Here is a 27,961-nt window from a genome sequence, read left to right as displayed (position 1 = left end):
ACTAGATGGGGATGGGATGGGGAATGGATGGGGAGGGGATGGAATGGGGAAATGAGGATGGGATGGGGATTGGATGAGGATAGGGGTTGGAATGGGGATGGGGATTGGATAGGGATGGGATGAGGATAGGACTGGGATGGGATGGGGTAGGGGATGAGATGGGGATGGGCTGGGATTTGATGGAAATGGATGGAGACGGGCTGGGATGGGGCCGGGCCGCCGCGCAGTCTCCTGGCAACGCGACGCGGGTTGCGCGCGGCGGATGGGGCGTGTGCGGGTCCGTGTCGTCACTTCCGGCCGGAGGGAGGACGTGTCCCTGGCGCGCGCCGGCCGGAAGCGGCGCCAGCGGCCATGGACGAGGCGGCGGCGCGTAACGGGTCCGGGGACGCGGCCGGGCCCCCCGCCGCCGCGCCGCGACCGCCCGCCACTCCCGAGGGCATGGCGCTGGCCTACGGCAGCCTGGTGCTCATGGCGCTGCTGCCCATCTTCTTCGGGGCGCTGCGCTCTGTCAGCTGCGCCAAGAGCAAGGTACCCCCGCGCCGCCAGGCCGCGCCCGCGCCGGGACCCGCACCGGGGGCTGCACCAGGACACTCCCGGGGACCCTCCGGCCCGGGCCTGGCAGCGGGAGTTGCCTCTGCCTCTCCCCGGGACCCTCCAGACCTCCTTCCCTCCCGGAACCCGTCAGCGGAGGCAGCCCTCTGCCTGTCCCCGGGGCCTCCAGGCCTTCCCTCAGCCCGTGCTTGGTGCTAGGGGCTGCGCTCTGAGGTCCAGGCCTGCCCCCGGCCCTCCTGGGGGCCCAGGCCTCCAGGCCTCCTCCCAGCCCTTAGGGGGATCCTCCGAGACCTCCAGAGCTCCCTCTGCCCCTCCCGAAGGATCCTGGCAGCAGAGTCTGCCTCTCGACAAGTTCCCTCCAGGCTTCCCCAGCCCTGTCCAGGGTAAGGCGGAGACCCGTGTCCCGGGGGAGAGAGGAGACCCTGGGGAGTATCTGTCTTCCCCTGAGTCTTCTCCAGCCCTGGCCTTGCTCTTCCAGTAGATCCTAGTGCTGCCAGGCTCATAACCATCCCCTGTACTACAACAAGAGAGGCTCTGCTGGGGGCGCTGGTGGGGAGCATTGGAGTGGGTCCCTGGGGGCCTGCCCTGCCCTCACACCCTGTGCTGTCCCTGCAGCCCCTTGTGCTGCTCTCTGCCTCTTACACCCAGACGTGGGACTTCAATCCAAATCCTTCAGGTCCTGAAGCTCAGTGGAAGGGACTGTTCTGATTTATTACTATTTTTTAGAGCCCATGCTCTGCCCTTGTGTCTTAATTCAGGGGTTCCATCTGATTTCAGTGCAGTTCCTGGCAGCCCGAGCAGGGTCTGGACACGGAGGGGGGTTGGTATTCTCTTCCCTCATGCCACAGGGAACCAGTGGCTCTTGGGGCAGTTGTTCCTGTGCCACTGAGCACTGTGCAGCAGCAGCTGTGCCCAGGATAAGCTGTTGTCCTGTTGCAGGGTTGCTTTTTATAAAGGGCTTTTGCTAGCGCGCATGCTGGCTGTAGGTGTTTGCCTGTGCGAGATTAGAGCCGCAGGCAGGGAGGGGAGCGGGCAGGCAGGGAAGCAGGGAGCCCCTTCCCTCTCCTATGAAAGCTGAAGTCTCTCCTGGGAAATGGCTGGTTCAGCTGGTGCAAAGATGTCTCAGAAGGTAAAAAAGGTTTATAAATCTGGGACTTTTGAGCACAAGAAGCGTCCCAGAAGTGAGGTGAGGGATAAGAAGGGGACTGGGAAGAAACATCATTCTGAGGCGGATCGACATATGGTGCACGCAGATGGGAGGCTGACGGGAACGGCTGGGCCTGAGTGGTGAGGGAGCTCATCTTCCCTCTGGGCACAGGGAGAAGGGAGCAGCGCCAGCGCGGCAGGCAGACGCTTTTTTTTTCCCTTCTCCAGGAGGAAAAAAGCAGTCAGTTGTGGCAGCCCTTGGAAAGACAAGTCAAGGTTTGCTTTTTCCATCTTGGGCTGCCTGTGATGCAGCCCCAGCTCTGGGAATGCCAAGGGGCCAGCGGGTGCCCTGCTCTCAAAGCCACCCTGGAGCCCCGCTCCCTGTGTCTGTCCAGTTAGGGAGCCAGAGCAGGGGCTGATCTACTCCTGTCTTCTCCTTCCTTCCCCAGAACTCATCGGAGATGCCAGAGACCATTACCAGCCGGGATGCTGCTCGGTTTCCCATTGTTGCCAGCTGCACCCTTCTGGGGCTCTACCTCTTCTTTAAAGTAAGTGAGCGGAGCTGGCGGGTGCTGGAGCTAGTTCCTGACATCCTTCTGCTCAGCCAGCTCCGGAAGCGGGACTGACTCTGTTTTCAGCTTAAACTGGTAGGGAGCCCTCAGTATTGGGATGGAGAGTGTGTTGGGTGGCACAGCTCAAGCCCCTTAGTGTCACCAAGCAGGAGTTCTCACCTGAACTGTAGGAATTTGGGGTAAATCAGAGCCTGGTTTTGCATGGGGCAGTTCTGAAGACCTGCTGAGGGGTGAGTTAAGCCCTGAGCTTTGCCCGCCTCCCACTGGCTGACCTGATGGGGCACGGACTGAAACCAGAGGGTGCCAGGATTGCAGAACTGCCAGGGCTGCCGCCTCTGTTGTGCTGGGGTTCCAGAGTCATCTCAGCTGTTGAGGGATCTCCAGCTCGTGGGAGAGCCCCTGTGTGGTCAAGTGAAGCCTTTTAGACCTGCAGAGCCAACAGGCAGAGTTAGGTGCCTTGCTCCCTGCTCTGGGGCAGCCCTGGGAGCAGTGCGGTGCCTCACTCCCTGCTCCATCTCCCTCTGCAGGGGATGTGCCAGGAAAGCTCTGTCCTCCTTTCTGCAGCAAATGAGTTATTTTTTGACCTGAGTGCCTCATAGATGTGTGACAACTCACAGAGTCATTGTGCTTGTTCTGTGAGCACGTGGCTATTTCCAACATATTTCACAGCAGCAGTGCAAGAATTTGGGTTATTCCAGCTATTCCTCTTCTCTCCCTGGAGCTCTGACACAGCAGCTGCTAATCGCAGCGTTAAGCACTCCCTCGTGCTGTCGATGCGAAGGACACTGTGGTAACTGACCCCTCTCTGGATTTGTCTTACAGATATTCTCTCAAGAGTACATCAATCTTCTGCTTTCCATGTATTTCTTTGTGCTGGGGATCCTCGCCCTGTCCCACACCATCAGGTACAGCAGAGGGCAGGGGTGTGCGAGGCTGCCTGCTCTGCAGGGCATTGAGTCGATTTCTAGAGCACCATTGCCTTGTGGCAGAGCCAAGTCCATGCTCATGGGATGTTTTTTTGTGAGGCAGGCCCAGAGCGTGCTGTGAGCCCTTCCTTATCAGCAGAAACAAAGTCTTGGGGGTCCCAGCGAACTTTTACCCCATACAGCATCATTGGGAGAACTGGTGGAGTTGTGGGTGGTTGCTGATGTAGGACAAGGCCAGCTGTGCCCCAGGGAGCTCCGGTGGCTTCCCGCGGCCCTCCCTGCTCTTGGGAGAGGAAAGCTCCTCAGTGCTGTGTTCCCCTTATTGGGACGGCTGAAACAGGCAGCTGGAGCTCACAGTAACGTTCCCGGCCTCTCACTTGGCATGAGGTTTTGAAAGCTTGGGCTGTTTCAGTAACTGAAAAAGTAAAGCTGGTTTCCTGTTTCCTGAGATCTGGGGTGTTGGGGAGCAGATGCTTTCGCTGAATGGGTGCTGTGGGAAGGACTGCACCTCCAGTGCTGCGTGAGGGCAGTTCAGTGGTGGCACAACCAGTTATGGATGTCCAGACCCGTACTGTGCCCAGGGCACTGCTGGGAGGCACAGGGAACCTGCTGGGGTCTGGAGTGGCTCCTCGCTTCTTGTGGGGGATGCTCTGTGCTGGTTGCACTGGAGCATTTTTGGGGGCTAACGTGTAGGGGCAGATCAGACCTCTGCTTGGGGGGAGGACCCATGTCTGCAGCTTGACTGAAGCTGGGGCTCCTGCCTGCTTCTGACATGGCAAAACGCGTTTTGCTGTCTCAGGATGAGATGTGGGCGACGATGCCATCACGTGGAGGTGCTGGGCAGGTCATCCTGCAGGGTTTCTGTCACATTGCCCCTCTCTGCCCTTCTCATTTCAGCCCCATGATGAACAGATTCTTCCCTGCAAATTTCCCCAACAAACAGTACCAGCTGCTCTTCACCCAGGGCTCTGGGGAGAACAAGGAGGGTAGGTTGGCTCAGCAGGCTCTCAGTGGGCCTGAATGTTTTCTGCTTTGACTGTTCTGTTTCTTGCATGCTTGGTGTTTTGACTTCCAGCCCATTAAAATGACCTTCCCAAAGACTTTCCACTTTTGTAGCTGGTGTGAGCACCGTGTGTCCGTGCAGAGCTGGGGCTGCTGCATGCATCGTCCTGCTTTCACAGATGCTCTCCTTCTGCTGCCTCCAAATGCAGTGAAACCCCAAGAGCAGATCCCAGAGTGCTGCAGGGACGGAGCTGTGGCTGCTGTTACCGCATTGCCTTTATTTAAGCTCCTTGGGTAGTGTACTATGGACTTTTTTGTGCTGCCTTAACTAATCTGATTCCAATCTGTGCACTGGCAGAAGATGCTTTGGAAAGGTTCCTGCCCAGTAGCTTTACATAAGAGAATGTTTCTTCTAGTGATACCAAAAGGAGTTAACTGGTGCAGAAAGAGGGAGAAGATCTACCTCTCCCTGCCTTGGATGGGTTTGCTCTTGAGAGAAGAATCACGGATGCTGTCCGTGGCGCAGAGTGTGGCAGAAGGGGTGGGTCTGGGTTTGCCAGGGGCGCTCTTGCATGCAGTTTGCATGTGTTTATGGTGGATACAGGCGTTCTGTGGCTGTGTCCCCTTGCTTGGGCTGTGCACAGTGCACTCTGTGTTGCCCCCCTACTGTAGAGTCCCCTGCACAGAAGGGGAGCTGCCCCAGCAGCCTAAAACCTGACACCTCTGATTGCAGAAATAGTGAATTACGAGTTTGACACCAAGGACCTCGTGTGCCTGGCCCTGAGCAGTATCGTAGGCGTCTGGTACCTGCTGAGAAAGGTAAGGGAGCCACAACCCTGGGTGGGGAGGCCAGGGACTGGGCTGGATCCAACCCAAGTCCCTTTCCACAAGCTCAGCACGTGCAGCAGGACCCAAATCTCCTTTTCCTGTCGTTCTCAGCACTGGATTGCCAACAATCTCTTTGGGCTGGCATTCTCCCTCAATGGGGTGGAGCTGCTGCACTTGAACAACGTCAGCACGGGCTGCATCTTACTTGGGGGCCTCTTCATCTACGACGTCTTCTGGGTAAGTGGAAGCGTTCCCCAGGTCAGACGCGAGTTGCAGCCATTGGTGGAAGGCATGGCAGCACACTGGCAGGACTCATGTTTGCAGTCAGGATTTCCACTTTCCAAACCCAAAGGGATGGATGGGGGTGATGACAGACTCACAGTGGTGGAATATGGCCCAGCAAATGCATATTCTTTTTAATTTTTAGCTTAGAGAGCCTATGGCTGCCAGGGATTTCATCGGGGCTGTTGTAGGGTATGTGGATGTGTGGCATATCCAGTTCTGGCAACCTGTGTTCCCAACTGAGTTCTCCCCAGTGCCTGACAGAGCTGCTGACTGGGCTGGGGGATGAGGCTGCACTGGGATATGCGGGTCCTGCTTGCGTGGGCTGTGCCTCAGCTTTCTCAGCTGCTAGCTCTGTCAGTGTCCTTCTGTTTTCTTGGTCAGAGGACCAAATCCCGGAATGTCTTTGGCCTCCTTCCCCCAGCCAGAGCAGTGCCCTGACATCTTCACTTTGAGATTATCTCTCTGCAATGGGCCTGGGTCCCTGTTTCTCCTTGTAATGTCTATATTCCCTGGTCCTTCCTGCTGCCTTCACCTTCTGAATTCTTGTGTTTCCAAATGCCTGCAAGCGTCATATGCCTCTGCAGCTGCCTCAGTGATCCTTCCCTGTTTAAGCGTGGCTCCTGTGTGTTATTTTGTACTTGGCCAGTCGCGAAGAGTCTCAGCTCTGTGGTTGCTTAGCCTGTGTGCCACTTCCTCTGCTACTCTCAAATGGGGAGGATTCAGCCTTCCGGCTTCGCACACTCAGTGCCCCACGCCCTGCTTGGGGTGTGACCATCCTCATGGTGCTTCAGAGCTGGTGAGAGGATAGCCCTCACTGCTCCCTGCTCCCAGACTCGTTAGTGCGTCGCCAGAGCCTTGGAAGGGTCCTTCTGAATCACAGAGCCTCTTATTGTGCCCCTCTGCAGGGACTGGTCACTTGGATCTTGGCATGGATTTAATTCCAGTGAGATCCAAGGGGGGATTTCAAGGAGGCAGCAGAACTGCTCAGTGAATCGATTCTGTTGCCTCCAGTATAGTCTTGCGGTGAATTTGCATGTGGTGCTTTTCTCTGGTCCTGGTGTGGAGTGCTGTTGCCCTGTGGTGATATCCCGAGCTTCCTGCACCTCAAGGAGTTAACCTGATGCCCAGTGCTTGCTTTAATGTTTGTCTTTAATCCTTAGTTGGAAGGGACCTCAGAATCCATCCAGTTCCACCTCCTGCCATGGGCAGGGACACCTCCCACTGGATCCGGTTGCTCAAAGCCCCATCCAACCTGGACTTGAACATCTCCAGGGACAGGGCAGCCACCACTGCTCTGGGCAGCCTGGGCCAGGGCCGCCCCACCCTCACAGCAAAATATTTCTCCCTAAAATCCTACCTCGATCTTCCCTCTTTCAGCTGAAAACCGTTCCCCCTTGTCCTGTCCCTGTGGTCCTTGATCCAGCGCCACTCCCCCCAGCTTTCCTGGAGCCCCTTTCCATACTGGAAGCTGCTCTAAGGTCTCCCTGCAGCCTCCTTTTCTCCAGGCTGAACAACCCCAATTCTCCCAGCCTGCCCTTGTATGGGACCAGCACTGGTCGATGTGCCCGCTGCTGGCATAGCCAGTACTGGAGGCCTGGAGAAGAAAAGGAATAGAAATGACCTATGTGTTTACAGTCCGTCCCCTAACCGATACCAATATCGAAAGCTGATAGCGCAGCACAAACAAATGACTTCAGAACAAAACACAGCTGATCCGACAACCGCTGCAGTCCACAGTGCACGGGCTGAGGGGCACTGTGCTGGGAGCTTGTGCCCTCAGATAACATCCTGTGGTAGCCAGGCTTTCCGCTGAGCTGACTAATTGGAGCTGAAATGACCAGCAGGCGTGGAGGGGCTGGGTGGGCAGTGATCTTCAGGGCTGTAATGTGCTCCTCTCCCAGAGCACTGTCCTTTACCTTCTCCCTGCACAGTGAGCTCGCTTTCAGGACTCCTCTGCCTGCAGCTTGGCATCTCTTTGGCTGTTTTCCACCACTGAGGCTGCTCCAGGCCCCAAGATGAGGCCATAGCTGAGCATGCACATGTCCCCGTGCAGCCATGGTCACCCTGAACTCCTCTGCTTGCTCCTAGGTCTTTGGCACCAATGTGATGGTGACAGTTGCCAAATCATTTGAGGCCCCAATAAAACGTGAGTAGATCTTCCCCATGGCTGCCCATTCTGCTGCAGTCGCTGCCTCATGTGCCCTCAGTCTCTGGGGACGGCTCAGAAGGTGGGATGTGTGCTGGGTGGGTTTCCTGCTAGGGATCCCTCAGGCTGCTGTGTGGTGCCACCAGCTTGCAGGGGCCAGGTCTCCAGAGAGGGTTTGTTTGCAGAGCCCTGGGTCAGCCTATAGCCCCAGAGTGGGCTCATTTAAAGAATTTAAAGAAACCCAAACCAAAACCCTGCAAAAAACAGTAGGAGAGATTAATTTGTGCTGTTGTGGAGCATGCAGTGGTTTGGGTCCTGGGAGGCAGGGCTGAAACCTGTGCATGAGGCTGGCCCAAAATTGCTCTGTTTCCCATCCCAGTGCCCAGAGTTCTCCCAAGAAGAATGGGCTGAGCTGCAGGGGAGTAGGGGTCGAGGACAGGGACTGGGGTCTTGCCCTGCTCCATCCCTTTTTGCTGGGCACAGAGGTGCTGAGGTGTGCTCAGCACAGACTCACCCCAAAATTGTGCCTCTCCCTGCTCCTTGCAGTGGTTTTCCCTCAGGACCTGCTGGAGAAGGGGCTGGAGGCCGACAACTTCGCCATGCTGGGTCTGGGAGACATTGTCATTCCAGGTAAGGACACAAGAAGGGGGATGTGACCGGAGTCGCTGGCTGAACGGGCTGTGGGGAACAGAACAGGTGCCCCGCTCTGCCTTTGGCCCTGCTGGAGCCCTGGGGGACTGTGTGGGGCTGACAGGGCTGTGGGGAGGGAGCTGTGTGGGGCTGAAGGGGGGGCTGTATAAGGCTGGCAGAGGGATTGGGGGGCCTGTGTGGACTTATAGGGAAGTTGCGTGGGGCTGGAGGGAAGTTGCGTGGGGCTGGAGGGAAGTTGCATGGGGCTGGGAGTGCTGTGGGAGGGGGCTGTGGGGGCTTGTGTGAGGGTTTGAGGAGGCTGGGGACTGGGTGCACTTGCTGGTGACTGAGTAGGGCTGGGGCGCTCCCAGTGGTGCCTTGTGCCGCGAGAGGGCACTGTCAGCCCAGGCATGGCTCCCGGAGCAGCTGCTGGTCATGCTCAGCCTTCCCTGCTCCTTCCATCCTCTCACTGTCCCCTTCTCCCCGCAGGCATCTTTATCGCCTTGCTGCTGCGGTTTGACATCAGGTGAGCAGGCGGCAGGGCCAGGGCTGCAGCCGAGCCGCGCTGCTGTCATAGAGGGAAAAGAGGAGAGGAAGCTGGGAGCTCAATCATGTGCTCCCCGCCAGGGCTCAGCGTGGAGACCTGGGATTGTGGCTGGCGTGGGGTGTGCAAGGGGAATCTCTTGGAAGAGTAAATGTGAGCAGGGCTGGCTTTGTGGGCAAGACCTGAGCGCCTGGGGGGAGTTGTTTGAGCAGAGCAGGCAGCATGTAACAGCCCCAGAGAGACTCCCCGGCACCGAGGAGAGGGCTGGGCTTGAGCAGCATGGGGAAGAGTCAGGCGTGCTGGCACCTGGGAAGCATTCATACGGATGCAAATCAGTGCTCAGCAGTGGTAGCTGCCTCTGGATCACCACTGGTGGAAGAAGCCCTTTCCTACACAGGGAAGCTGCACCCACCACCAGGGTGTAGCTTCCAGCAGTTGCTCCACACCGAAAGTCTCTGGCTGGGGAGCTGCTGGGACTGGGCCATTGCGTGTGACTGCAGCGGTGCGGCCCTGCTCCCACTGCTGTTGCACAGCCCCTCCGCTCTGTGCCAGCTCTTCCAGGTGTTTCCACCCACACCCTGCCTGCACCTGCTGGGAATCACGGTTCCTGCAGCCTGCCCTGTGGTAGAACAGCATATGTGAAAGCAGGGTGCCAGGGACTAGCCATGCCTCCCCCGGCAAGGTGGGACACTCTCCCTGGGTCCCAACACCAATTCCTCCCTCAGCTGTAGCAATCCAGCAGCAGGATCTGGTGTCTGTCTCCCTTTCCCAGCCCCTCGCCTTGGTGTCACCACAATCAGTCTCGCATGTGGGAACAATGGTTGTGCTCGTGGTGGTCCCTGAGCTGGTCCAGGGGCACAGGCAGGGCACAGCTTGGTGGGAGATGGCCGAGAACACTGGGCCAGCTCCATTTCAGCCACTGGCATCACAGACCCGAGGTCACTGGGCTCTGCTTCCTTTCCCTACAGCCTGAAGAAGAACACGCACACGTATTTCTACACCAGCTTTGTGGCCTACATCTTTGGGCTGGGCCTGACCATATTCATCATGCACATCTTCAAGCATGCCCAGGTGAGCTTGGCCGTGCTGGCGTGCGTGGATGCACGTCCCAAGCAGGACACGCCAGCCTGGCCACGGGGTTCCTGCATCGCGCCAGGAAAAAGTAGATGCATTCCTTCTCCTGGCTTTGCTTTTCCAGTGCCTGCTTGTAGCTTTCCCTGCCCAAAGCTTGTGTGCCTGGCTGGAGCCGAGTCCCATTTGGAGAGAGCTGGTTCAGGCAGCTGTGTTCCCAAGAACTGCCCCGTGTTTGTGGCTTTCTGCAACCAAGCTGCCCCTGGAGATGCACCTTCTGTGCTGGGAAGGGGCCATGGGACCCCAGACACCATGGGTGTTGTTGCTAGTCTGTGCGGAGCCTTTGGTGTGTTCATGGCCTGCTGCGACTTCACAGTGAGGGTTTTGTGCTGCTCCAGCTGTATTTTGGCGCTCAAACCAGTTTTCTGGAGCGTCATCCCTCTGTGCAGCACTGTGACAGATCCCAGGGGTGCAGAGGGGACAGCGCGGGCTCACCTCACGCTCCTTCCGAGTGGGGATTTGTGTTGTGGTTTAACTGTTGCTTTTCATCGTGACAGCCTGCTCTGCTGTACCTGGTCCCCGCATGCATCGGATTCCCGCTTCTGGTGGCCTTGGCAAAGGGAGAAGTAACTGAAATGTTCAGGTGAGCGTCAGCTGGGGACAGAGCTGTTTTGCCTGCGGTGCTGGAACACATGAAGCGTGCAGATGTTCCCACGCCTGGGCACAGCTGGGGGGACGGGTTCATCTGGGCATGCTCTGGGCGTGCGCGTGCACGTGCGTGGGTGGAGGGAGCAGGTCTGTGTTGGTACATGCCAGCCCTGGCTCCAGCCACCTCCTCGTAGCCGTGTGAGAGCTTTGGTGCCGTACCAACAGGCAAGGCAGCATCTGGTATCGCTTTACGCCCTGGTGACAAACTCTTCCCGTGCGCTGGCAGGCAGGGGAGGGTGGGACCGCACACCTGGTGCCGAGATACTTGGTCATTGTGTCCCAGGGCCTGTGGGTGGGGGAGAACAGAGCCGGATCCGGCTGTGAGAGCAGCCAGGGCTGGTTCTGGCACACCCCCAGCCTACTTGCGCAGTAAAGGATCCTGGTTTGCAGCCGTCTCCTCTGCCCTGGGGACTGAAGGTGTGGAGAAGGGGGTCTGTGCTGTTGTGCTCCAGCCCTTCCCATAGCCTGCCACATTCCAGGCTTTTCCATGTTCACCATTAGCGGGCAGATTCAGTCTCCTGCCTGAACTGTCCCCTCTTGTGACTGCGTGGTACGTGGCCTGGCCCGCCTGGGAGCCGTTTCTCTGCAGTGCTCAGGACTCAGTGGCGGTTCAGTGCGATTCCTTGTTCAAGGAGGGAAGGAAAGGTCCGCCTCAAAGCAGGGCTGTGCATTCACAGGCTTCCCACTCCAGGGGAGCCCCTGCCTGAGCCCCCAGCCTGCTTGGAGGGAAACCAGCAGCTGAGCAGGGAGCTGGCTGCCCTCACTCCTTCCCCTCCCCTGGGAGATGCAGGTATGCGTGTTCCCACCGGGCTGTCAGCTGGGCCGGCTCCCTGCCGCACCTGCCTGGCCTTTGATGTTTGCTTCTGACGGATCGCTGCTGCAGGCGCTGAGTGTCCTGGGATCGTCCTTCCTGTGCACCTGGGATCCTGCAGCCGCTCTCCCCTGTGCCGTGACTCACCAGCTGACAGCAGCACCACCTCCTGCGCCAGGAAATGCGGGAGGATGAGCTGCGAGGCCGGGGTTCTGGGCAGTGAGGTGCTCGGAGGGGCCTGGCAGCTGGGTGGTGGGGGGCTGGTGCCCCCACAGAGCTGTGGCACAAGCAGCTCCAGCAGCAACACACTGTCCACTGCTGTTCTCCAGCTGCTGCCAGAACAAGTGCAGGAGGCTGGGGGCTTGCAAACTCGATGGGCCCTGCAGTCTGACCCTCCTTGAAGTCGCTCCAGTTTCGGGCAGAGGAAGTGGGATACAACAGGGCTCGTGCCTGGAAGGCAGTGGCTCCCACTGCAGGAATCCTACCACATGTAGCTTCCCTGTGCAGCTTCCATGCTCCCTCCTTGTACGACAGCAGCCTGGAGCTGGCAGTTTTCGTGTGGTCTCTGCCAACCAGCTGCCTGCACACAGGGAGGTGCCAGCTTGTGGTACCCCACAGCAGCTGCCCTGGGTGAGGGCAGTGAGGGTCTGAGGCCATGTGCTGTGCAGGCAGCTCTGTGGGGAGCGTGGGAGTGGGGAGGTCTTCAGGCCCAGGGTGCTGATGGAGCAGAGGTGGGTGACATCGGGAATCAGTTTTGTGGCTCTCAGCCTTGCTGAGCCTCCCTGGGCAGGCCATAACCTTTGTTCTCCCTCTGCTCAAGCTGCTCCTCAGCTGTCAGTGGTGGGAAGCATATCCTGGTAATCACACTTGCTGCAGATGTGCAGGAAAGGGTCCACCACATTGTGCGCACAACCACTGGGTTGCTGTCCTGCCTTCACAGTGCTCAGGTTGCTCTCTCGTGGGCTCTGGCTGTCTGGCTCTCCCAGTGCCAGCGGAGGCTGCCTTCTCCCTGGATCTCAGCCCTTGCTTTTCCATGCTGTGATCCTGCCCTGGGGCCTGCAGGCTCGGCCCTGGGAATCCCCCAGCCTGAGCTAACTGGAGGGGACGGCGAGCTGCCCACACAGGGTGGTGGGTTTTCAGTAGTGTCATTCCAAAACTCTTCTACTTTTCTTTCTCTCTCTCTCTTTCCACCCCTTTTCCTTTCTGTCTTCGTCTTCCCGCTGCCCCTCCTGCTTCGTCTCTCTCCTGCAGCTATGAATCCTCTGCTGAAATCTTGCCACACACACCAAGACTTACCCACTTCCCCACCGTGTCCGGCTCGCCGGCCAGCCTTGCTGATTCCATGCAGCAGAAACTGTCCTGTCCCCGCCGACGCCGGCAGCAAAGCCCTAGTGCCATGTAGCAATCGCACCCGGTGCCCTTTCTCTGTCTGTCGCTCTGGCCAGGTAGGGGCTGGTCCTGGCTCCCCCCTTTCCCCAGGCAGAGGCAGGAGCTGTCATCTCGCTTCTGCAGGCCAGCTTCTCCATGTCTTCAAGGGGAGGCTTTTGAGGGGGAGAGGATTTGCAGTCTCTGACCTTGTGCTCCCTGCTGGAAGGCAGCATCCCTGGATCTGGTGCTGGAAGGTCTGCAGCTGGAGCAGCCATCCCTAATGGGGGTGGGGGGGTGCCACTGTTGGGGTGCTGCGGTTATGGTTACCCCTGCTAACTGGCCCTGTTGCCAGTGCTTAGCCCCTGGTGCTAGCCAGGATACCCGATGGCGCTCGGGAGCGAGGGCAGACCCCTGAGGGCTCAGCTGGGGGAAGCCCCTGGAGCTGCTGGGAAGGTTGCACCCCCACCTCCCTGCCCCTCTGGGTTTCTGATGCTGAGGCGCTGATGAAGCTGCGGGCTGTCCCTGCCTGGCGTAGGACTCTGTCCCAACTCACTCCTCCCTCTTGTCCCCAGCTACGAGGAGAGCTCAACCCCAAAGGAGGTGCCGGGGGCCTCCAAAGAAGAGACGACAGAAGCTGCCAAGAAAGAGAAGTGACCTTGCCTGCGGGCCATGCCTGGTGCCGCTGGGCTGGGGCCCTTTCAGACCCTCTGCAAGCGACAGACATGAAACAATTGTGCAAGAGCCTCGTGTTTTGTGTGTGGGAGCAGCCGTAGAGCCACCCTCTGCCCGTTCGGCTCCTCCAGGGCTGCGAGGTGGGTGGGGGTTGAACCACAGGCCGGTTTTTAAATTTTGTATTGTGCATTTGCTTTCTCTCATATTAAATTGTGTCGAAGGAAGCAGTGCTGCTCTGGCAGCGCCGGGGCCACGCCGGCAGCCCCTGCCTTGGCCGCTGCTCCAGCTTTAGCCCCTGCTCAGCTGCCTGGCCAGCAAAGTGATCGGCATCCCGGCTCCCCAGCAGCCTTGTTCTCCCTGTGGGGCCTGTGGCCGTTGTCTGGCTGTTTCCAAGTGACCATTCCCCTTCCCCCTCCCACTCCTCCGGCGCTCCGCTTTCTCCCAGCCTGACCCTGCGACTCAGATTTAGGGCCGCGGTTGCTAACCCCCAGCCTGTGCTCATGTGGATTTGAGCTGGGGTCTGGCCTCGGAGTGGGGATTGGGGTGCGGGAACCTGGTGGAAAGGGGCTGGGCTGGGCCTCAGCTGTGCCCCCACGCCCTGGGGGAGCAGGTGTGGGAGGGAAGGGGCTGGGTGACCCCAAACCCAGCCCTGGAGTGGGGTGGCTGAGTGAGGATTGGGATGTGCTCTACCTCAGCTGGGCCCTGTGGCCTATGGGAGCAATCATGAGAAGGAGGGAGCTGGGTGACCCCAAACCGAGCTCCAGGGTGGAGACAGCGCGGACTGTCCCCACTCCATGCAGGGAGCCAAGTGCCATCCTGCACCGCGGGGTCTGGAGCAGCTGAGTGTCCTGCAGCACCACTGTGTCTTCCCTGCCTGCCCTCGCGGCAGTGTGTGGAGGATCCTGCATCCCTCTGGCCGTGCCCACTGCCAGAATAAATAGAAAGAGTTTGCTGGCTTGGCAGCCCCTCCACAAAAGCCATATTGAACCATTATTCCCTGCGTCGGCTGCGAGCACTAAAAGTGGCGCCTTGCGTTCTGCCATCTAATGACCCTTCGCAGGCTCCTACAGATGTTTTCTATGACTTACAGCTCCTTTTCCAACAGCCCTGTCCGCAAAAACAAGAGGGGCCACTTTAATTCCAATTAAATACCTCCAGCTAAGCAAACAGTGTGCAGCAGGGTTGGGGTACGAGCGGCCGCCAGGCCCGGCCCATGGAGTCGCTGAGTCTAGACTCCAGATGTGGTTCCAGCAGCCTCCAGCGTCCCATGGAAAATGATGCTGGCTTTGCTGTGGGGCGCAGCGCCTTGCCCGGAGCTGGGGTCCTGTTTGGAGCCCCCAGCATGGGTCTGGCACTGCATCCTGCGAGGCTCTGCGTTCTCCCCCGCTCCGGGCAGTGGGAGCCTGGTGCCGTGGTGGCCTCACACCTATCCACGTGCAGCCCCCGGCGCTCCTGCATGAGCAGGACCGGGCTGGAGGCTGACCCCAGGGATGCTCGTGCCGGTGGTGGGAGCGCGGCAGCAAGCCAGGAGCTTTCCTGGGGCTGCGGGGAGCGGAAGGCCCGGAGGGGGGACAGCAGGGTCACCCCTTGCTCTGCCTGGCCGATAAGCCGGGGCTGGGCCAGAGGAAGGAAGCGTGCTGGGCTCTGCAAGGAGCTGCCAGTGGACCAGGCGCCTCGGTGGCCCCGGGCTCGCTCGCCCGCTGCACCTGGTCCTGCAGGCGTGCGGCTCCACTCTGTCTGCACCGCTGCTGCGCCACCTTCCCCTCACCACAGGGTCCCTCTGGCTTGGAGCGGCTGTGGAAACACGGACACAGCGGCTCTGGCAGGAAACTCCATCCATCTCAGGCCAAGCCAGGGCAGGAGACTAAGGTGGAGCCAGGCTGCCCTGAGGGCCATGGCCAGGGGGTTTGGGGTGATCCCCACAGCGATGTAGGGGAGCCCCTGGGTGCTCTCCCCATGTCAGGCTCCTGCCAGGTATAGGCTGAGCTGGGGTGCACAGGTTGCTCACTTCCGTGCAAGTGCTGGGCAGCAGGACGGTGGTTTCATGGGTGCCTGGAACAAGGAGGGACATGGGGGCTGCTTGTCCCCATGGAGCCTCCCCACCAGTGGGGTGGGTGGGAAGCAGTGGGGGCTGGGGGCTGCTGGCATGGGGCAGCACCTCACACCCCACTGAGGTGGGGATGCTGGTGGTACCAGTGGTGGGAGCTGGGGTGCTGGATGTCAGCAGTACCAGTGGTGAGAGACAGGGCGATGGGTGCTGGCGGTACCAGTGGTGGGAGCTGGGGTGCTGGCGATGGCGCCCAGCCGGCGGCCACGAGCAGGGAGAGGAAGCAGCCGAGAGCAGCGAGGAGAGTCAGGAAGCTGGAATAAATCCCAGGAAGGGCTGCCTGGCTCCAGCTGGTCTGGGCTGCAGCGGATGGAGCCAGGGACGGGAAGAGAGAAGGCAGGAGGGGAACACGCAGGGGCTTTCTCGGGGCTCGGCATCGCTCCAGCTGCGCTATGAGCACCAGCAGCCCCAGCTCAGCACCATCCTGCAGGCATGGGGGGCTCAAGGCTCTGCACAGCCCCAGGGCCAATTGGTGACAGATGGATTTTGGGGGTGTGGATGAACAGACAGGGCAGGGGCAGTTTGGGGGTCCCTTTCCTCTGGGGGGACCCCAGCTCAACATGCACTATCTGTGCTGCCTTCTCCTGCACACCCAAGTGTGAGGCTGGGGGCCACGGGGCTGGGATGCTGGCTGGCCACTGTCCCCATCGTCACCGCAGCCCCTCACTGGCCTGGCGTGGCCGTGCCCTGTGTGGTCCTGCAGGGCGGGGGGGGGCAGCGGGGGGCTTTGATGTCCTCGCTGCCGGGCAACCCCTGCTCGCACCGAAGCAGCCACTCGCGCCCTGCCAGCACCATATGGCCCAGGCCACTGTTACCGCGCTGCACGCCCCGTTCCCAGAATTGACATGGAAATGAAGCTATCCGTCTTGCCGGACAACACCAGCCACGCTGGGATGGGACCCTATGCCTGCTGCTGGCCAGGGCTGACACACCGTTCCAGGACCGCCACGCTGTGCTGAGACCCCATGCCAGGCTGTGGCCAGGACCACCATACCATGCCTGACCACATACCCAGCGGTAGCCAGGGTTGCCATGCCATGCCGGGACCCTGTGCCCGGCTGTGGCCACACTGGCAGCCCTAACCCCAGCTCCCCAGCCCCCTGACACACCGAGAGCCAAGGTGAGGGCATCTTCCAGCCAAGGGCATCCCAGCAACCGGGGCCACCACCAGCCAAGGTGGCTGTGCCACACGTGCCATGACACCAGCCACGGTGGCCAGGCCCGTTGCGATGCCCACGCCACGCGGGGTGGTCGGGATGGCGGCAGGACGCGGGGGCAGCTTGGGCAGGACTCGGCGCATTGTTGGTGGCGCAGCTGGCGGCAGCCGGCCGGCCGGCGGCACTGAAAGACATTCCTGCGCACAATGTCCACGGCCTCCCCGCCGCGGCCCGACCGCCACTGCCAGATGGGGGCTAATTAGCAGCTTTGAGAGCCGCGGTGGGAACCGGGCAGCACCAGCCCCTCCATCGAGCCCTGAATGGAGGGGGTGACCCCAGCACTGTGCCCACCCTGGGAACCGGCGATGGGGACACGGGGAGGAGGGACAGTGGGGGAACCCTCATCCCTGGAGGGGCTTAAAAGCCAGGCAGATGAGGGGCTCAGGGATGGCTCAGTGATCTGAAAGGTCTTTTCCAACCAAGTGATTCCATGATTCGATGACAGCGGGTGCAGCTCCCCTGGCCAGGCTGGTTCGGCTAAAGCTCTCCAAGATCGCTGCCCCCTCCAAGACGAGGGAGATGAGGGGAGGCCTTCGGCTCCCTGGGTGCCTGGGGAGGCTGCAGCAGCTCCGAGCAGGCACACAGTGTCCAGGCTTTCCCGTGCCACCACAGCAGTGCCTCAGTGCCACCCTGCAGCCCCCTCCCTCCGTTTGTCTGTGTGCACATCTGCACACCCATCCGTGTGTCCGTATGCGCACACATGCACGCCCATCCGTTTGTCTGTGCGGGTGCATATACCCACATGCTCATTCGTGTGTCCATCTGCCTGCATGTCTGCACACAACCGTCTGTGTGTCCATGTGTCTGTCTGTCTGTCCACATGTCTGTGCACACCCACACACCCCTCCATGTGTGTTCATCTGTGTGTCCGTGCCCATGTGTCTGTGTGCACACCTGTTTGTGCACACCCCATCTGTGTGTCTGTCTGTGTGTCCGTGTGTCTGTCTGCACACTCGCACACCCCTCCCCATCCCTGCGGCACGGGGGACAGGGCGGTCCCTCCCGAAGCTGGGACCCCCAGGGCCGCTAATTACTGCCTGTAACGAGCCGGAGCGCTAATTACCGCCCGGATCGGAAAGCTTTGGAGCAGGGAACGGCTGCCCCGGTGGAGGAGACGATGCCTCTGGGGGGGTGGGGGTCGGTGCCTCCCCCGGTGCCCCGGTCCCCTCCGGGTCCCCCCCTCCCCCGCCGCCCCGCCTCGGGCGCCGCCCGGGAGGCGCCGCGCTGACAGCGCGCGGGGTTATGAATGGGTGACGTCACGGCCCTGGCGTCTCACGGTCTGGAGGGGCGGGGCGGGCGAAGGGGAGCCCGTTAACCCTCGCCTAACGGCGGGGAAGGCGTCGGGGCGGGCGCTGCCCCCAGAGCTGCGCACCCTGGTCCTCCCGATGCCCTCGGATCTCCGCATCCCGGTCTCCCCGGTGTCTCTGGAGCTGCGCACCCCGGTCCTCCCGGTGCCCCTGGAGATGAGCACCTCGGTCCCTCCGGTGAGCCCGGATCTCTGCACCCCGGTGCCCTCGGAGATGTGCGCACCCTGGTCCTCCAGGTCCCCCCGGAGCTGCGCACCCCGGTGCCCCAGTCCCCGTGAAACTCTGTACCCCGGTCCCCCGGAGCCGCGCCCCTCGGCGCCCCCAGCGCTGCTGCCCCTTTAAGGAGCTGCCCCTATGAATGGGGCAGGGCGGGGCTGGCCCCGCCTCCTCACGCTCCCACTGGCTACGACGCCCCCGAGTGCCCGCCTCCTCGCATTCTCATTGGCTGCGACACTCCCGAGGCCCCGCCCCCTCGGCGACCGCGTGCTATAACTGGCGCGGCGGGGCGCGCGCCGCGCTGTCCGCCTGCAGGGTCCTGCTGCTGCCCGCTTACCAGCTATGAAGGTCGCCGCCGCCTCCGCGCCCCCGTCGCCGCTGCCCGCCGGTGCTGGCGGGGCGCTGAAAGCCGTGCGGCCCGGGGAGGCCGCCCGCTGTGGGCCGGGCCCGGGAACGGCGGAGCAGGCGGCGGCCGCGCTGTTGTACGACATGAAGGGCTGCTATTCGCGGCTGCGGGCGCTGGTGCCCACGCTGCCACGGCACCGACGGGTCTCCAAGGTGGAGCTGCTGCAGCACGTTATCGACTACATCTGGGACCTGCAGCTGGCGCTGCAGCGCGGGCCGCCCCGCCCCGCCACCGAGACCCCCGAGGTGAGCCCGGAGCCCCTGGAACTCCCCTCTCTGCACCGCGCCGTCGCCCTTTTGGGGCGCCCCTTCCTTCTCCTTCTGCCCTCCCCCAGACCCCCGGCTCCTTCCTTGTCGTTCCCGGAATCCCTGTCCCGTTCCCGGGGCGCCCCTTCTGTCCTCCTCGGTGTCTTTTTCTCCTTCTGTCATGGAATCGCCGTCTCCTTTCCCAGGACGCCCCATCTTCCTAATCCCGTCCTCCACGGGATCCCCCGGCTGCTTCCTTCTCATTCTCGGGACCCCCATCCTCTTCTGGGGTGCTCCATTCTCCTCTGTCCTCTTTGGGGTTTTTTCCCTTCTCATCCTGGCACCCCCGTCTCCATCCCCGGGACCCCCCCAGTCTCCTGCCCCGTCTCCTTCCCCGGGACCCCCTCCCCGTTCCCCCCGCACTGACCGGCCGCTCCGCTCTGCTTCCCGCAGGCTCCGTGCCTGCCCGCTGCCGATCGCATCCTGTGCCGCTGAGACCGCCCCGGAGCTGCCACCGACCCCCGGGACCGTTGCTGGACTGCCCGAGGTCCCCCCGCTGCCGCCCGGTGCCTGCGGGACGTATCCTTCTCAGATTGCTGAGAGCATTCCCCGTATTGTATATTACAATGATTCTGGAGAATATTGTTCTACAATAGCTGGAGTTTTGTTATTAAACAAGCCCTGATGACCAAGCTCGGCTCTGCTTTCTGCCCTCCCCCCGGGACCTGGGGGGCGGCTGAGTCCCGAGATTGTGCCCCCAGGGGCAGGGAAACTGGGGGGAGCCCCTCCGGACCAGAAATGGGTGAGCGTGCTGGGGGATACTGAGGCTGGGGTGGAGGTCCCAGTTCTCCCCAGTGCTGCTGGGATGGGTCCAGGGGGTCTGCGATTACCTGTCCCAGTGCTCTGTCACAGAGCCCAGTGACTCCTGTGGGGTCCATGTCCCGCTCCCCCTTCTTGCTCTCTGGGCTCAGATGTGGGGTGTTGGGGGCAGGCACACAAGGAAGAAATGGTTTGCACTCCATTTTCCATGATGGGAAGAGGCAGCAGCGCTGGGATGCGTCTTGCCTGGGAAGGTGCCTTGATGGGATGATGAAATGGAGGGAGCAGAGCTGGGGGTCAGCTGTGGGGCTTTGTGGCAGCTGAGAAGAATGAGCTCTTGCTCCCCCCCGGGCAGCAGCGATTTGCAGTCTGGCCCTGCACTCACCCTATTTTCTGGCAGTGCCACCTGCCCTACAGCGTTCGGTGGCTCCTGCAGTCATTGCTGTGTTGGGGCTGAGGTTTGGGTGCCCGTGGCTGTAGGGTGTGAAGGTGATGCCGCAGGGGATGCTCCCAGTGCCTTGCCCCGAGGGAGAGCCCCGGGGTGCTGCTCCCTGGGGTTTTGGCTGGTCCGGGTGCAACCCCTGGCAAGGCTGGGCAAGCTTTTGGAACAAGGAAATTGCATCACGGGTTGTGCAACCCCCTGGCTGGGGATGACCCTGGCAGCAGCGATGATGACCTGAGCTGCGGTGACTCACGAATGCCTCAGGGGCTGCGCTGCTGCCTGCAGCAGGTGTAAATAGACCTTCCTGTGAGCAAATCGGGGTACCCTGGGGGCTCCTGCTGTTGCAGCCACCCCTGAGGCAGGACCCTTCCTGCCCTCCCTGCAGCTGGGGGCTCTGGGCTGGAAGGGCTTGGCCGGCCCTGGACCAGGTGTGTGCACATGCGGGGCTCTGCACGAGGATTCCTGTGTGTTTGTGTGTTCACAGCTCAGTGTGTCCCCATGTCTGTATTCATGGTGAGGGTGGGGAGGCCCTGGCCCAGGTTGCCCAAAGCAGTGGTGGCTGCCCCATCCCTGGAGGCGTTCCAGGCCAGGTTGGATGGGGCTTGGAGCAGCCTGGTCCAGTGGGAGGTGTCCCTGCCCATGTCAAGGGGTGGATATAGATGATATTTAAGGTCTTTTCCAACCCCACCCCTTCCCTGGTTCTTCCCTGCTCATTGTTCCTTAGCTTGGTGGATCCCCTGGCTGGGGAATGAGCAGGAGCTGGTGACTTGCCTGGGCAGTCAGGACCCTGCCTGGCCAGTCAGGACCCTGCCTGGCCAGCCTTGTTCTGGCTGTAACACAGCAGCAGGGGACATGTAGGGTGGCTGTGGGCTCTGGGTCTCTTGAGGATGAAGCTGTCTATAATGTTCCCTCTGTCATCCATCACTCCCTGGGTTCCCTGTATCCCCCTCAGTGGTGTCCCCCCATCACCCTCCACCACTCCCTGTGTCCCCTGTAGTGCCAAGGCAGCCTCTGCCGGTGCTGTGGGTCCCTCTCCTGGTGCCCACCTGCCCTGCACAGCCCTGGCTGCTCTCCTGGAGGAGCTGGGGGCTCCTCCCCACCCCATGACACAACAACTGCATGGAATCACCGAATCCTGGAATGGTTTGGGTTGGAAGGGACCTTAAAGCCCATCCAGTTCCATGCCTGCCATGGGCAGGGACACCTCCCACAGGATCAGGGGCTCCAAGCCCCATCCAACCTGGCCTTGAACACCTCCAGGGATGGGGCAGCCACCACTGCTCTGGGCAACCTGGGCCAGGGCCTCCCCACCCTCACAGGAAAACATTTCTGCCTAAGATCTCATCTCAGTGTCCCCTCTTTCAGCTGAAAACCGTTCCCCTTGTCCTCTCCCTGCCCTCCCTGATCAAGAACCCCTCCCCAGTTTTCCTGGAGCCCCTTTTAGTGCTGAAGCTGCTGTAAGGTCTCCTCCGCAGCCTTCTCTTCTCCAGTCTGAACAACTACAACTCTCTCAGCCTGTCCTCATGCAGGAGGTGCTCCAGATCTCAGGTCATCTCCGTGGCCTCCTCTGGACTCAATTCAACAGATCCATGTCCCTGGTGCTGTCCCTACCCATTCACTGCTGGCAGGCATGGAAGCTCCATCTGGATCCTTGGTGAGGGGGGCTCTGGCCATGTCCATACCGTGTCCCTGTGCCTCTGCCCAAGACCTGTGTGCCCCACGACTGAGCTCTTGCTGCAGCCCTGGCCACCATCCCACATCAGGACATGGGGATGTGGCTTGGCATGACCAGGATGACCAGGGAGCGGAGGAAGGGGCTGCCTGGAGCCAGCTCAGACCTGGAGAGGGGCTGGCAGGGCTGAGCCGCCTGGCACGTGCCAGGATGTACTGAAGAGCCCCAGGGAAGGGCCCAGCCCTGCGGGGACCTGCACCCCAATTCATCCCTCTTTATTTTCATGGGACCTGATTCATCCCGGAAGGGATTAGGGACCGGGAAACCCAGTGACATTCTGGTCCAACCAGCCCGGCCGCCCAGGGATGGACATTGGTGTCAGAGGCGGTGCCTGCTGCTCACTGCCACGTACGACCCTGGGGACATGGCACAGCTGGGACCAACCATGGGACCCGCGGCCCCTGCGGCGCGGGGTACCGCAGCCGCCTGCCTCGGTGAGGTTTGGTGCACGGCACCAGGGGATGGAGGGGTAGTGGTGGGCATGGGGCTGGGGTAGGGCTGGGGGTGCTGGGCAAGCTGGCAGCTGTCCTCAAGAGGTCCAGCAAGGACATTATAGGGGCTGTGGTCCTTCTAGTGAGGACAGCCACGGCCCCCCATCCTGTCAGGGTGATGGGATGGGACCCTGGTCCCCATGGTGTGATCCCTGGCTCCCTGATGCTGTCCCCAGGCTGGATTTGGGGGGGCAGCTGGGAACGTGGCGCTGCCGCCAGCCAGAGCGGCTCCAGATGGTTCTGCCAGCAGTGGGTTTGGGAGCCTTCCCTGCAGCCGGGGTTTTTGGAGGGGATTGCACAGTTCTGCTCTCACTTTGACTGTCCCAACCTTCCCATCACACCATGGCCCTGGGGGCTGCAGCCTCGTCCTGGCCACCCTGACCCCCGCTGAGGTCCAGTGTCCCTGCGCAGGGTCCCCAGAGGCGTTCTCAAAGTGGAAATGGGTCGAGCAAGCAGATAGAACCCCATTCCACCAGTGCAGACCCCCTGCCCCAGCACAACTCACCGCGTCCCCTCACTCCTCTGTTCCTCTGGGCTGGGCACAGCCGAAGTCCTCTGGGGCCCTCATCCAGATGGGTTCCTAGGTCCCAGCTGGGTCCCCGTGTGTCCCCATGTGCTGGCCACGTGCCCCCCATGAGGAACCCTGGCGGGTCTCTCCAGCTCGCGGGTGAGCGGCTGGCGGTGATGCAGCGTGGGACCCTGCCTTCCTTCGCTCCCACGATGGCCACCAGTGGGGAAAAACGGAGGAACCGGCTTCCCCTTTGAGTCACGCGTTGGGCAAGGCCGGGCTTTCTCCACACGAGGCTGATGTCACCCCAGGCTCTCTGTCCCCGATATAAGCCCTGGCCAGGCTGGTGCACGAGGACGGGGTCTCCTCAGCGCTGGGCATCCCATAACCATGTCCTCTGCTCCAGGCTTCAGGTTCCGGCACTGTCTCCAGGCTGCACTAAGGCTGCCATGGTTCTACCTCCTGCTCCTGCTGACTCCCTGCGTGCCTGCGGCCAACACCAACCCCGGCATCAAGGCCCGGCTGACCAGGAGAGCGCTGGAATTTGGTGAGTCTCATGCCCCTGACCACCCACAGGCAGAGGGAAACCATACCCAGACCACCTGGGGTGGGATGCAGGGGTGTCCTGGACGCTGCTGCTCACCCTGCCAGCACCCCAGCCCCTTCCATGGCACCATCCCCCAGATCCCTGCTCTTCCCAGGCCAGCAGGTTGGGCTGGAGTTTCTCCAGTCGCTGCTGCAGAAGGAGCACGAGCTGAACCTCAACGGCTCCTACCGCAGCCCACTCCTGGGGATGCTCGCCTACACTGTGCCCTGGTAAGAGCCATCCACAGTGTCCCTGTCCCAATTCCTATTTCCATCCCCATTCCCATCCTCGTCCCTGTCCCTATTCCTGTCCCCATTCCCATCCCATTCCCACCCCCATGTGCTCCAGGCGCAGCTGTGAGCCCAGCCTGCCCATGTCCGCAGGATGCACATCCACGAGCTGCAGATGAACGACTCCACCATGGACTTCTTGGAGGACGTGGGCGTGAGGCTGGTGGTGCCGCGTGCCCGCATCCGGCTCAGTGCTGAGTGGGGAGCCCAGCTGGGTGCAGTGTGAGTCCCACCCACGCAGGGACCTGGGCAGCTTGGGGTCACTGCCATCCCCATGCTCACCAGCTCCATCCCCAGCCAGGACAAGGGCATCATTGAGCTCCACATGCACGACCTGACTGTGGCAACGGTGCTGGGGGTGAGTGCGGACGGCGACGGTCGCCCCACGGTGTGGAGCGACAGCTGTGATGCCCGCGGCACCCACCTGCACTTGGAGTTTCACCGGGGACAGAGGTGATGCCAGGACCCCTGTTCCCTCCTGTCCCCACATGTGGGGATTCCCTGGTGCCCCTGGCCAGGGTGAGGGAATACTGGGGCATGGTGGGGGGATCTAAGGACCCCGCTCTGCCCCACAGCTGGCTGTACAACCTGCTGGCACCGCTGCTCCAGAGAGCCCTGCGCAAGGAGTTGAACAAGCAAGTAGGTGCTCAGCCCCTGTGCTGCGGGTGCTGGTGTCCCTGTCCCCCTCTCCTGGGGGCCCAGTGAGTGGCTTGGGGACCCTCGTTGCTGGGCTCGCTGATACCTTACTCTTCTTCCAGCTCTGCATTGCGATCCGCAATGGGGTCCACAGGCTGGAGGCGGCCCTGAAGGACATGGAAGGTGGGTGAGGGGACCTTGGGGACCAGGGCTGGAGCAGGGGGGCCGGCAGGGTGGTCTGAGGGCTGTGCAGGGGGCAGGTGCCTGGCAGGGGCTGCAGGACCCCACTGCGAGGCCGGATCCAACCCTCAGCAGAGCTGGGGCTGTGGGAGGGGGCCAGTGGTCGGACTCCCCCGCAACAGCCCCTGTGTCCCTGCAGTGCCCACCCAGCTGAATTCCATTGCTGCCATTGACCTCTCCCTGCTGGCTCGGCCGACCATTGCAGCGGAGCACATGGACATCACCCTCAAGGTAGTGTCATCCTGAGTGTCCCCATGCCGGCAACGGGAATGGGGTGTGGGGGAGCCAGGCTGAGCCTCCCATCCATCCATCCATCCATCCATCCATCCATCCATCCATCCATCCTTCTGTGCAGGGGGAGTTCCTCAGGGTGGGGAAGCACCAGCAGAGCCCCTTCTCAGCGCTGCCCGTGGCACTGCCCATGGCTCTGCCCATGGCTCACGAGCCCATGGTGCTGTTGGCCATCACTGAGTTTGTCGCCAACTCGGCCGCCTTCACGTACTTCACAGCCGGATCCCTGCACAGGAACATCTCTGGGAACACGGTAAGGAGCAGCTTTGAATGCGGCTGTGGGGCAGAGCTGCCCCCGGGGTCCCCTTGGGGCGTCCCCGTGCCCTCCTGTGCCTTGTGACCCCAGCATCCTGACCCCTCTGCCGCCTTCCAGCTCCCGCGGCGATTCCCGCTCCAGCTGAAGACCAAGAGCATGGAGGTCTTCGCCCCACAGGTGGGCACAGGGTGGGGAAGGGTTCCCAGTACTGGGTGGGGTGAGAATGGGACACAATGGGACACGGGATGGGATGTGCAATGGGATGCAGGAGAGACAAGACATGAGATGGGACAAAGGAGGGGTGGGACACAGATTGGGATGCAGGCAGGATGGCACAGAGAAGGATGGGACACAGGCAGGATAGTACGCGGGCCGGTAGGCCATGGGCAGGACAGGATGTGTTGCCCACCCTGCCTGCACCCAGTCCGGGGCAGTGTGGGGCAGCTGGGAGCCACAGTGCCGATGATGCCCGTGTGGCTCCGTGCCAGCCCAACCCATGTCCCTCCAGCTGCAGGAACACTACCCAGACCTGCCCATGGAGCTGCGGCTCTGGGCGCGCCAGCAGCCCCTGCTCTCCTGCCACCCCGACGCCCTGCACGGAACCCTCTTTGGCTCTGCTGAGGCCTTTGTGGTGCTGCCCAACGCCACCCGTGTCCCTGCCTTCCTGCTGAACATCGTGAGTGGCTGTGCCCAAAGGGTTCAGCTGGAGCCGGTCAGCCTGCGGTCCTGGCTGGGGCCACGCTAGGACGATGCTGAGCAATGCTGGGATAATGCTGGATGATGCTGGGGCTGTGCTTGGGTGATGCTGAGCAATGCTGGGTTAATGCAGGGGCGATACTGGCCCATGATAAGATAATACTGGTGGACATTCAGATAGTGCTAGGGTGATGCTGAATGATCCAGGACAATGCTGGATTAATGCGAAGTGGTGCTGGGGTGATGCTGGGTGGTGGTGGTTGATGCTGGGGCAATGCTGGGCGATGCCAGGATGACGCAGGGATGCAGGCTCTTTCCTGGTGTTTCCAACCTCTCTGCTCGCTGCAGGATGCCAATGTGACGGGGAAGCCGACCCTCACCAGCAACAGGCTCTGGGCCAGCGTGCGCTTGACGGAGTGAGTCCCCAGCCCGGCCACCCAGGGATGCCTCCAAGGAGATCCCTCTGCTCTCCATCCCTGCTCCTTTGCCTCCATGGCCCTGTATATGCTGCTTGGACCCATCCTGCCCCTGACTCTTGTCTATGCCCCCCCGAACATGGTTCCCTGGCTGGTGTGGAGCTGGGCTCCAGCCCTGCCGGGGGCTCAGCCGCTCGCTGTCACTGGAGGGGATGTTCCCTGGTCCCCGTCCTTATTCCTGACTCTCACTATGCGCTCTCCCTTCAGGCTCAGCGTGGTGCAGGTGACGACGCATGTGGGCCCGGTGGAGGTGAGCAGCTGTGCCGGGGGTCTGGGAGGGTCTGGGGGTGCTGTGGACCCCTGTGAGGCCAGTGGGTGCAGCCCTGGAGGGGAGCTCAGGGGCTGTCTTGTCTGCAGGTGAAGAGGCTGGAGACGCTGCTGAAGTTTGGGCTGCAGCTTTTTGGGGTGCCCTGGGCAAACAGTGAGTGCTGTCCCCATCCTGTCCCCCCCAGCTGCCCCAGGGCTGCCCCCTCATGCCCTGCTCTCCCCGCAGAGTGGCTCCAGGCTGGCATCCCCCTGCCCACCCCACGTGGCCTCAGCCTGATCAAGCCCCAGCTCTGGCTGCACGAGGTGGGTGCTGCCCCGTCCCCTCGCCCCGCTGTCCCCATGCCCACCCTGGGTCCCGCTCTCACCCCAGCTCCTCGCAGGGCTTCGTGCTCATCACCACGGACCTGCACTACAAGCTGTGAGAGCCATCGCCGCAGAGAGACGTAACAGTGCCTCGACAGCCGTGTCACCATCACCATCCTGGCAATGCCATCGCACCCATGGCAGGGACCCGGCCGTGGGACCCCCACGCCCCATCTGTCGGGGCTCCCTGGGCAGGGATTAAAGCTGGGAGCGCGGCTTAGCCTGGCGTGGGTTTGGTGTCATGGGGAGCCCCACAAATGGTATCCTGGGTGGGATCCGCTCCTGGCTCCGTGCTGGGGCATCGCCATGGGGCTGTGCCGGGTGAGGGTCCCTATCTCTGTGCTGAAGGGGCAATGGGGTGGAGATGGGGGCTCTTAGGGACAGGAGCACCCACAAACCCAGGCCTGTGCTGGCTCCCACGGCAGCTTCACACATCGCCCACGGGAGGGTGCTGCTGTCCATGTCCTCCCATCGCATCCCTCTGGTCCACGGGAGGGTGCTGGTGTCCATCTCTTCCCACCACATCCCTCTGGTCCACAGGAGGGTGCTGGTGTCCATCTCTTCCCATCGCATCCCTCTGGTCCACAGGAGGGTGCTGGTGTCCATCTCTTCCCACTGCATCCCGCCAGCCCACAGGAGGGTGCTGTGTCCATCGCCTCCCACCAGTCCAGCTGTTCCACAGGAGGCTGCTGGTGTCCATTGCCTCCCACTGCATCCTGCCAGGATGGCATACAATCCATCCTGCGGGTCCATGCGGTGGTGCTGGTGTCCTCCCACCACATCCCACTGACCCATGACCACCACGGCTCCCACTCCAACCCTCATGGACATTGGGGCATGGGAAGTTTGGAGTTGCTATCTGAGATCCTCCTGTCGGGAGGACACAGCTCAGAGCACCCCAATGTGGAGCCAGTCCACCGTCGGTGGGGCTCAAACTGTGCCGAAATGAGTCCTCCACAAAGGGAATGTGGGATGAGTGGAGGTCCCCCTCGCCCAGCTCAGTGGTGGCAGAGCCGTCAACATGGGGCCACCCTGAAGGTGTGGAGGAACTTGGGGGATCCAGCGAGGCACTGGACTGGGGGGGGCTGCCGTCCCAATGTTCTCCTCAT

General features: G+C 61.5%; 3 protein-coding genes across 4 annotated transcripts; all 3 read left to right on the top strand.

Moving 5' to 3' along the window:
* The first annotated feature begins 291 nt into the window (after positions 1 to 291).
* Positions 292 to 14,339, top strand: HM13 (histocompatibility minor 13). 2 transcript variants are annotated; one of them, XM_054081755.1, is made up of 13 exons: positions 292 to 528; positions 2,148 to 2,246; positions 3,093 to 3,175; positions 4,094 to 4,182; positions 4,932 to 5,017; positions 5,138 to 5,263; positions 7,400 to 7,457; positions 8,004 to 8,087; positions 8,577 to 8,613; positions 9,600 to 9,702; positions 10,260 to 10,345; positions 12,473 to 12,666; positions 13,162 to 14,339. In XM_054081755.1, the coding sequence occupies exons 1-12, from the start codon at positions 352 to 354 to the stop codon at positions 12,621 to 12,623; spliced, it is 1,179 nt and encodes a 392-aa protein (XP_053937730.1). In that variant the 5' UTR covers positions 292 to 351; the 3' UTR covers positions 12,624 to 12,666; positions 13,162 to 14,339. The 2 variants fall into 2 exon arrangements, with proteins under 2 accessions (XP_053937730.1, XP_053937731.1); XM_054081756.1 differs by lacking the exon at positions 12,473 to 12,666 and having other exon boundaries at positions 293 to 528; positions 13,162 to 14,320.
* A 4,051-nt stretch (positions 14,340 to 18,390) lies between these two features.
* Positions 18,391 to 19,477, top strand: ID1 (inhibitor of DNA binding 1). The gene is made up of 2 exons (XM_054081499.1): positions 18,391 to 18,759; positions 19,213 to 19,477. The coding sequence occupies exons 1-2, from the start codon at positions 18,451 to 18,453 to the stop codon at positions 19,252 to 19,254; spliced, it is 351 nt and encodes a 116-aa protein (XP_053937474.1). The 5' UTR covers positions 18,391 to 18,450; the 3' UTR covers positions 19,255 to 19,477.
* A 1,875-nt stretch (positions 19,478 to 21,352) lies between these two features.
* On the top strand, positions 21,353 to 27,659 carry LOC104060872 (bactericidal permeability-increasing protein-like). Its single transcript, XM_054081253.1, has 16 exons — positions 21,353 to 22,186; positions 23,158 to 23,298; positions 23,453 to 23,567; positions 23,721 to 23,849; positions 23,925 to 24,080; positions 24,203 to 24,266; positions 24,386 to 24,446; positions 24,643 to 24,734; positions 24,859 to 25,047; positions 25,168 to 25,227; positions 25,559 to 25,726; positions 26,095 to 26,162; positions 26,430 to 26,472; positions 26,580 to 26,643; positions 26,716 to 26,792; positions 26,870 to 27,659. Exons 1-16 carry the CDS (start codon positions 21,976 to 21,978, stop codon positions 26,909 to 26,911), a joined length of 1,680 nt encoding a protein of 559 aa, XP_053937228.1. The 5' UTR covers positions 21,353 to 21,975; the 3' UTR covers positions 26,912 to 27,659.
* Positions 27,660 to 27,961: the final 302 nt, after the last annotated feature.

Source organism: Cuculus canorus, chromosome 16, assembly GCF_017976375.1.
Source record: "Cuculus canorus isolate bCucCan1 chromosome 16, bCucCan1.pri, whole genome shotgun sequence".
NCBI classification, from domain to species: domain Eukaryota; kingdom Metazoa; phylum Chordata; class Aves; order Cuculiformes; family Cuculidae; genus Cuculus; species Cuculus canorus.
The sequence above is the reverse complement of the archived record's forward strand: the minus strand, read 5'-3'. Positions and strand labels throughout refer to the sequence as shown.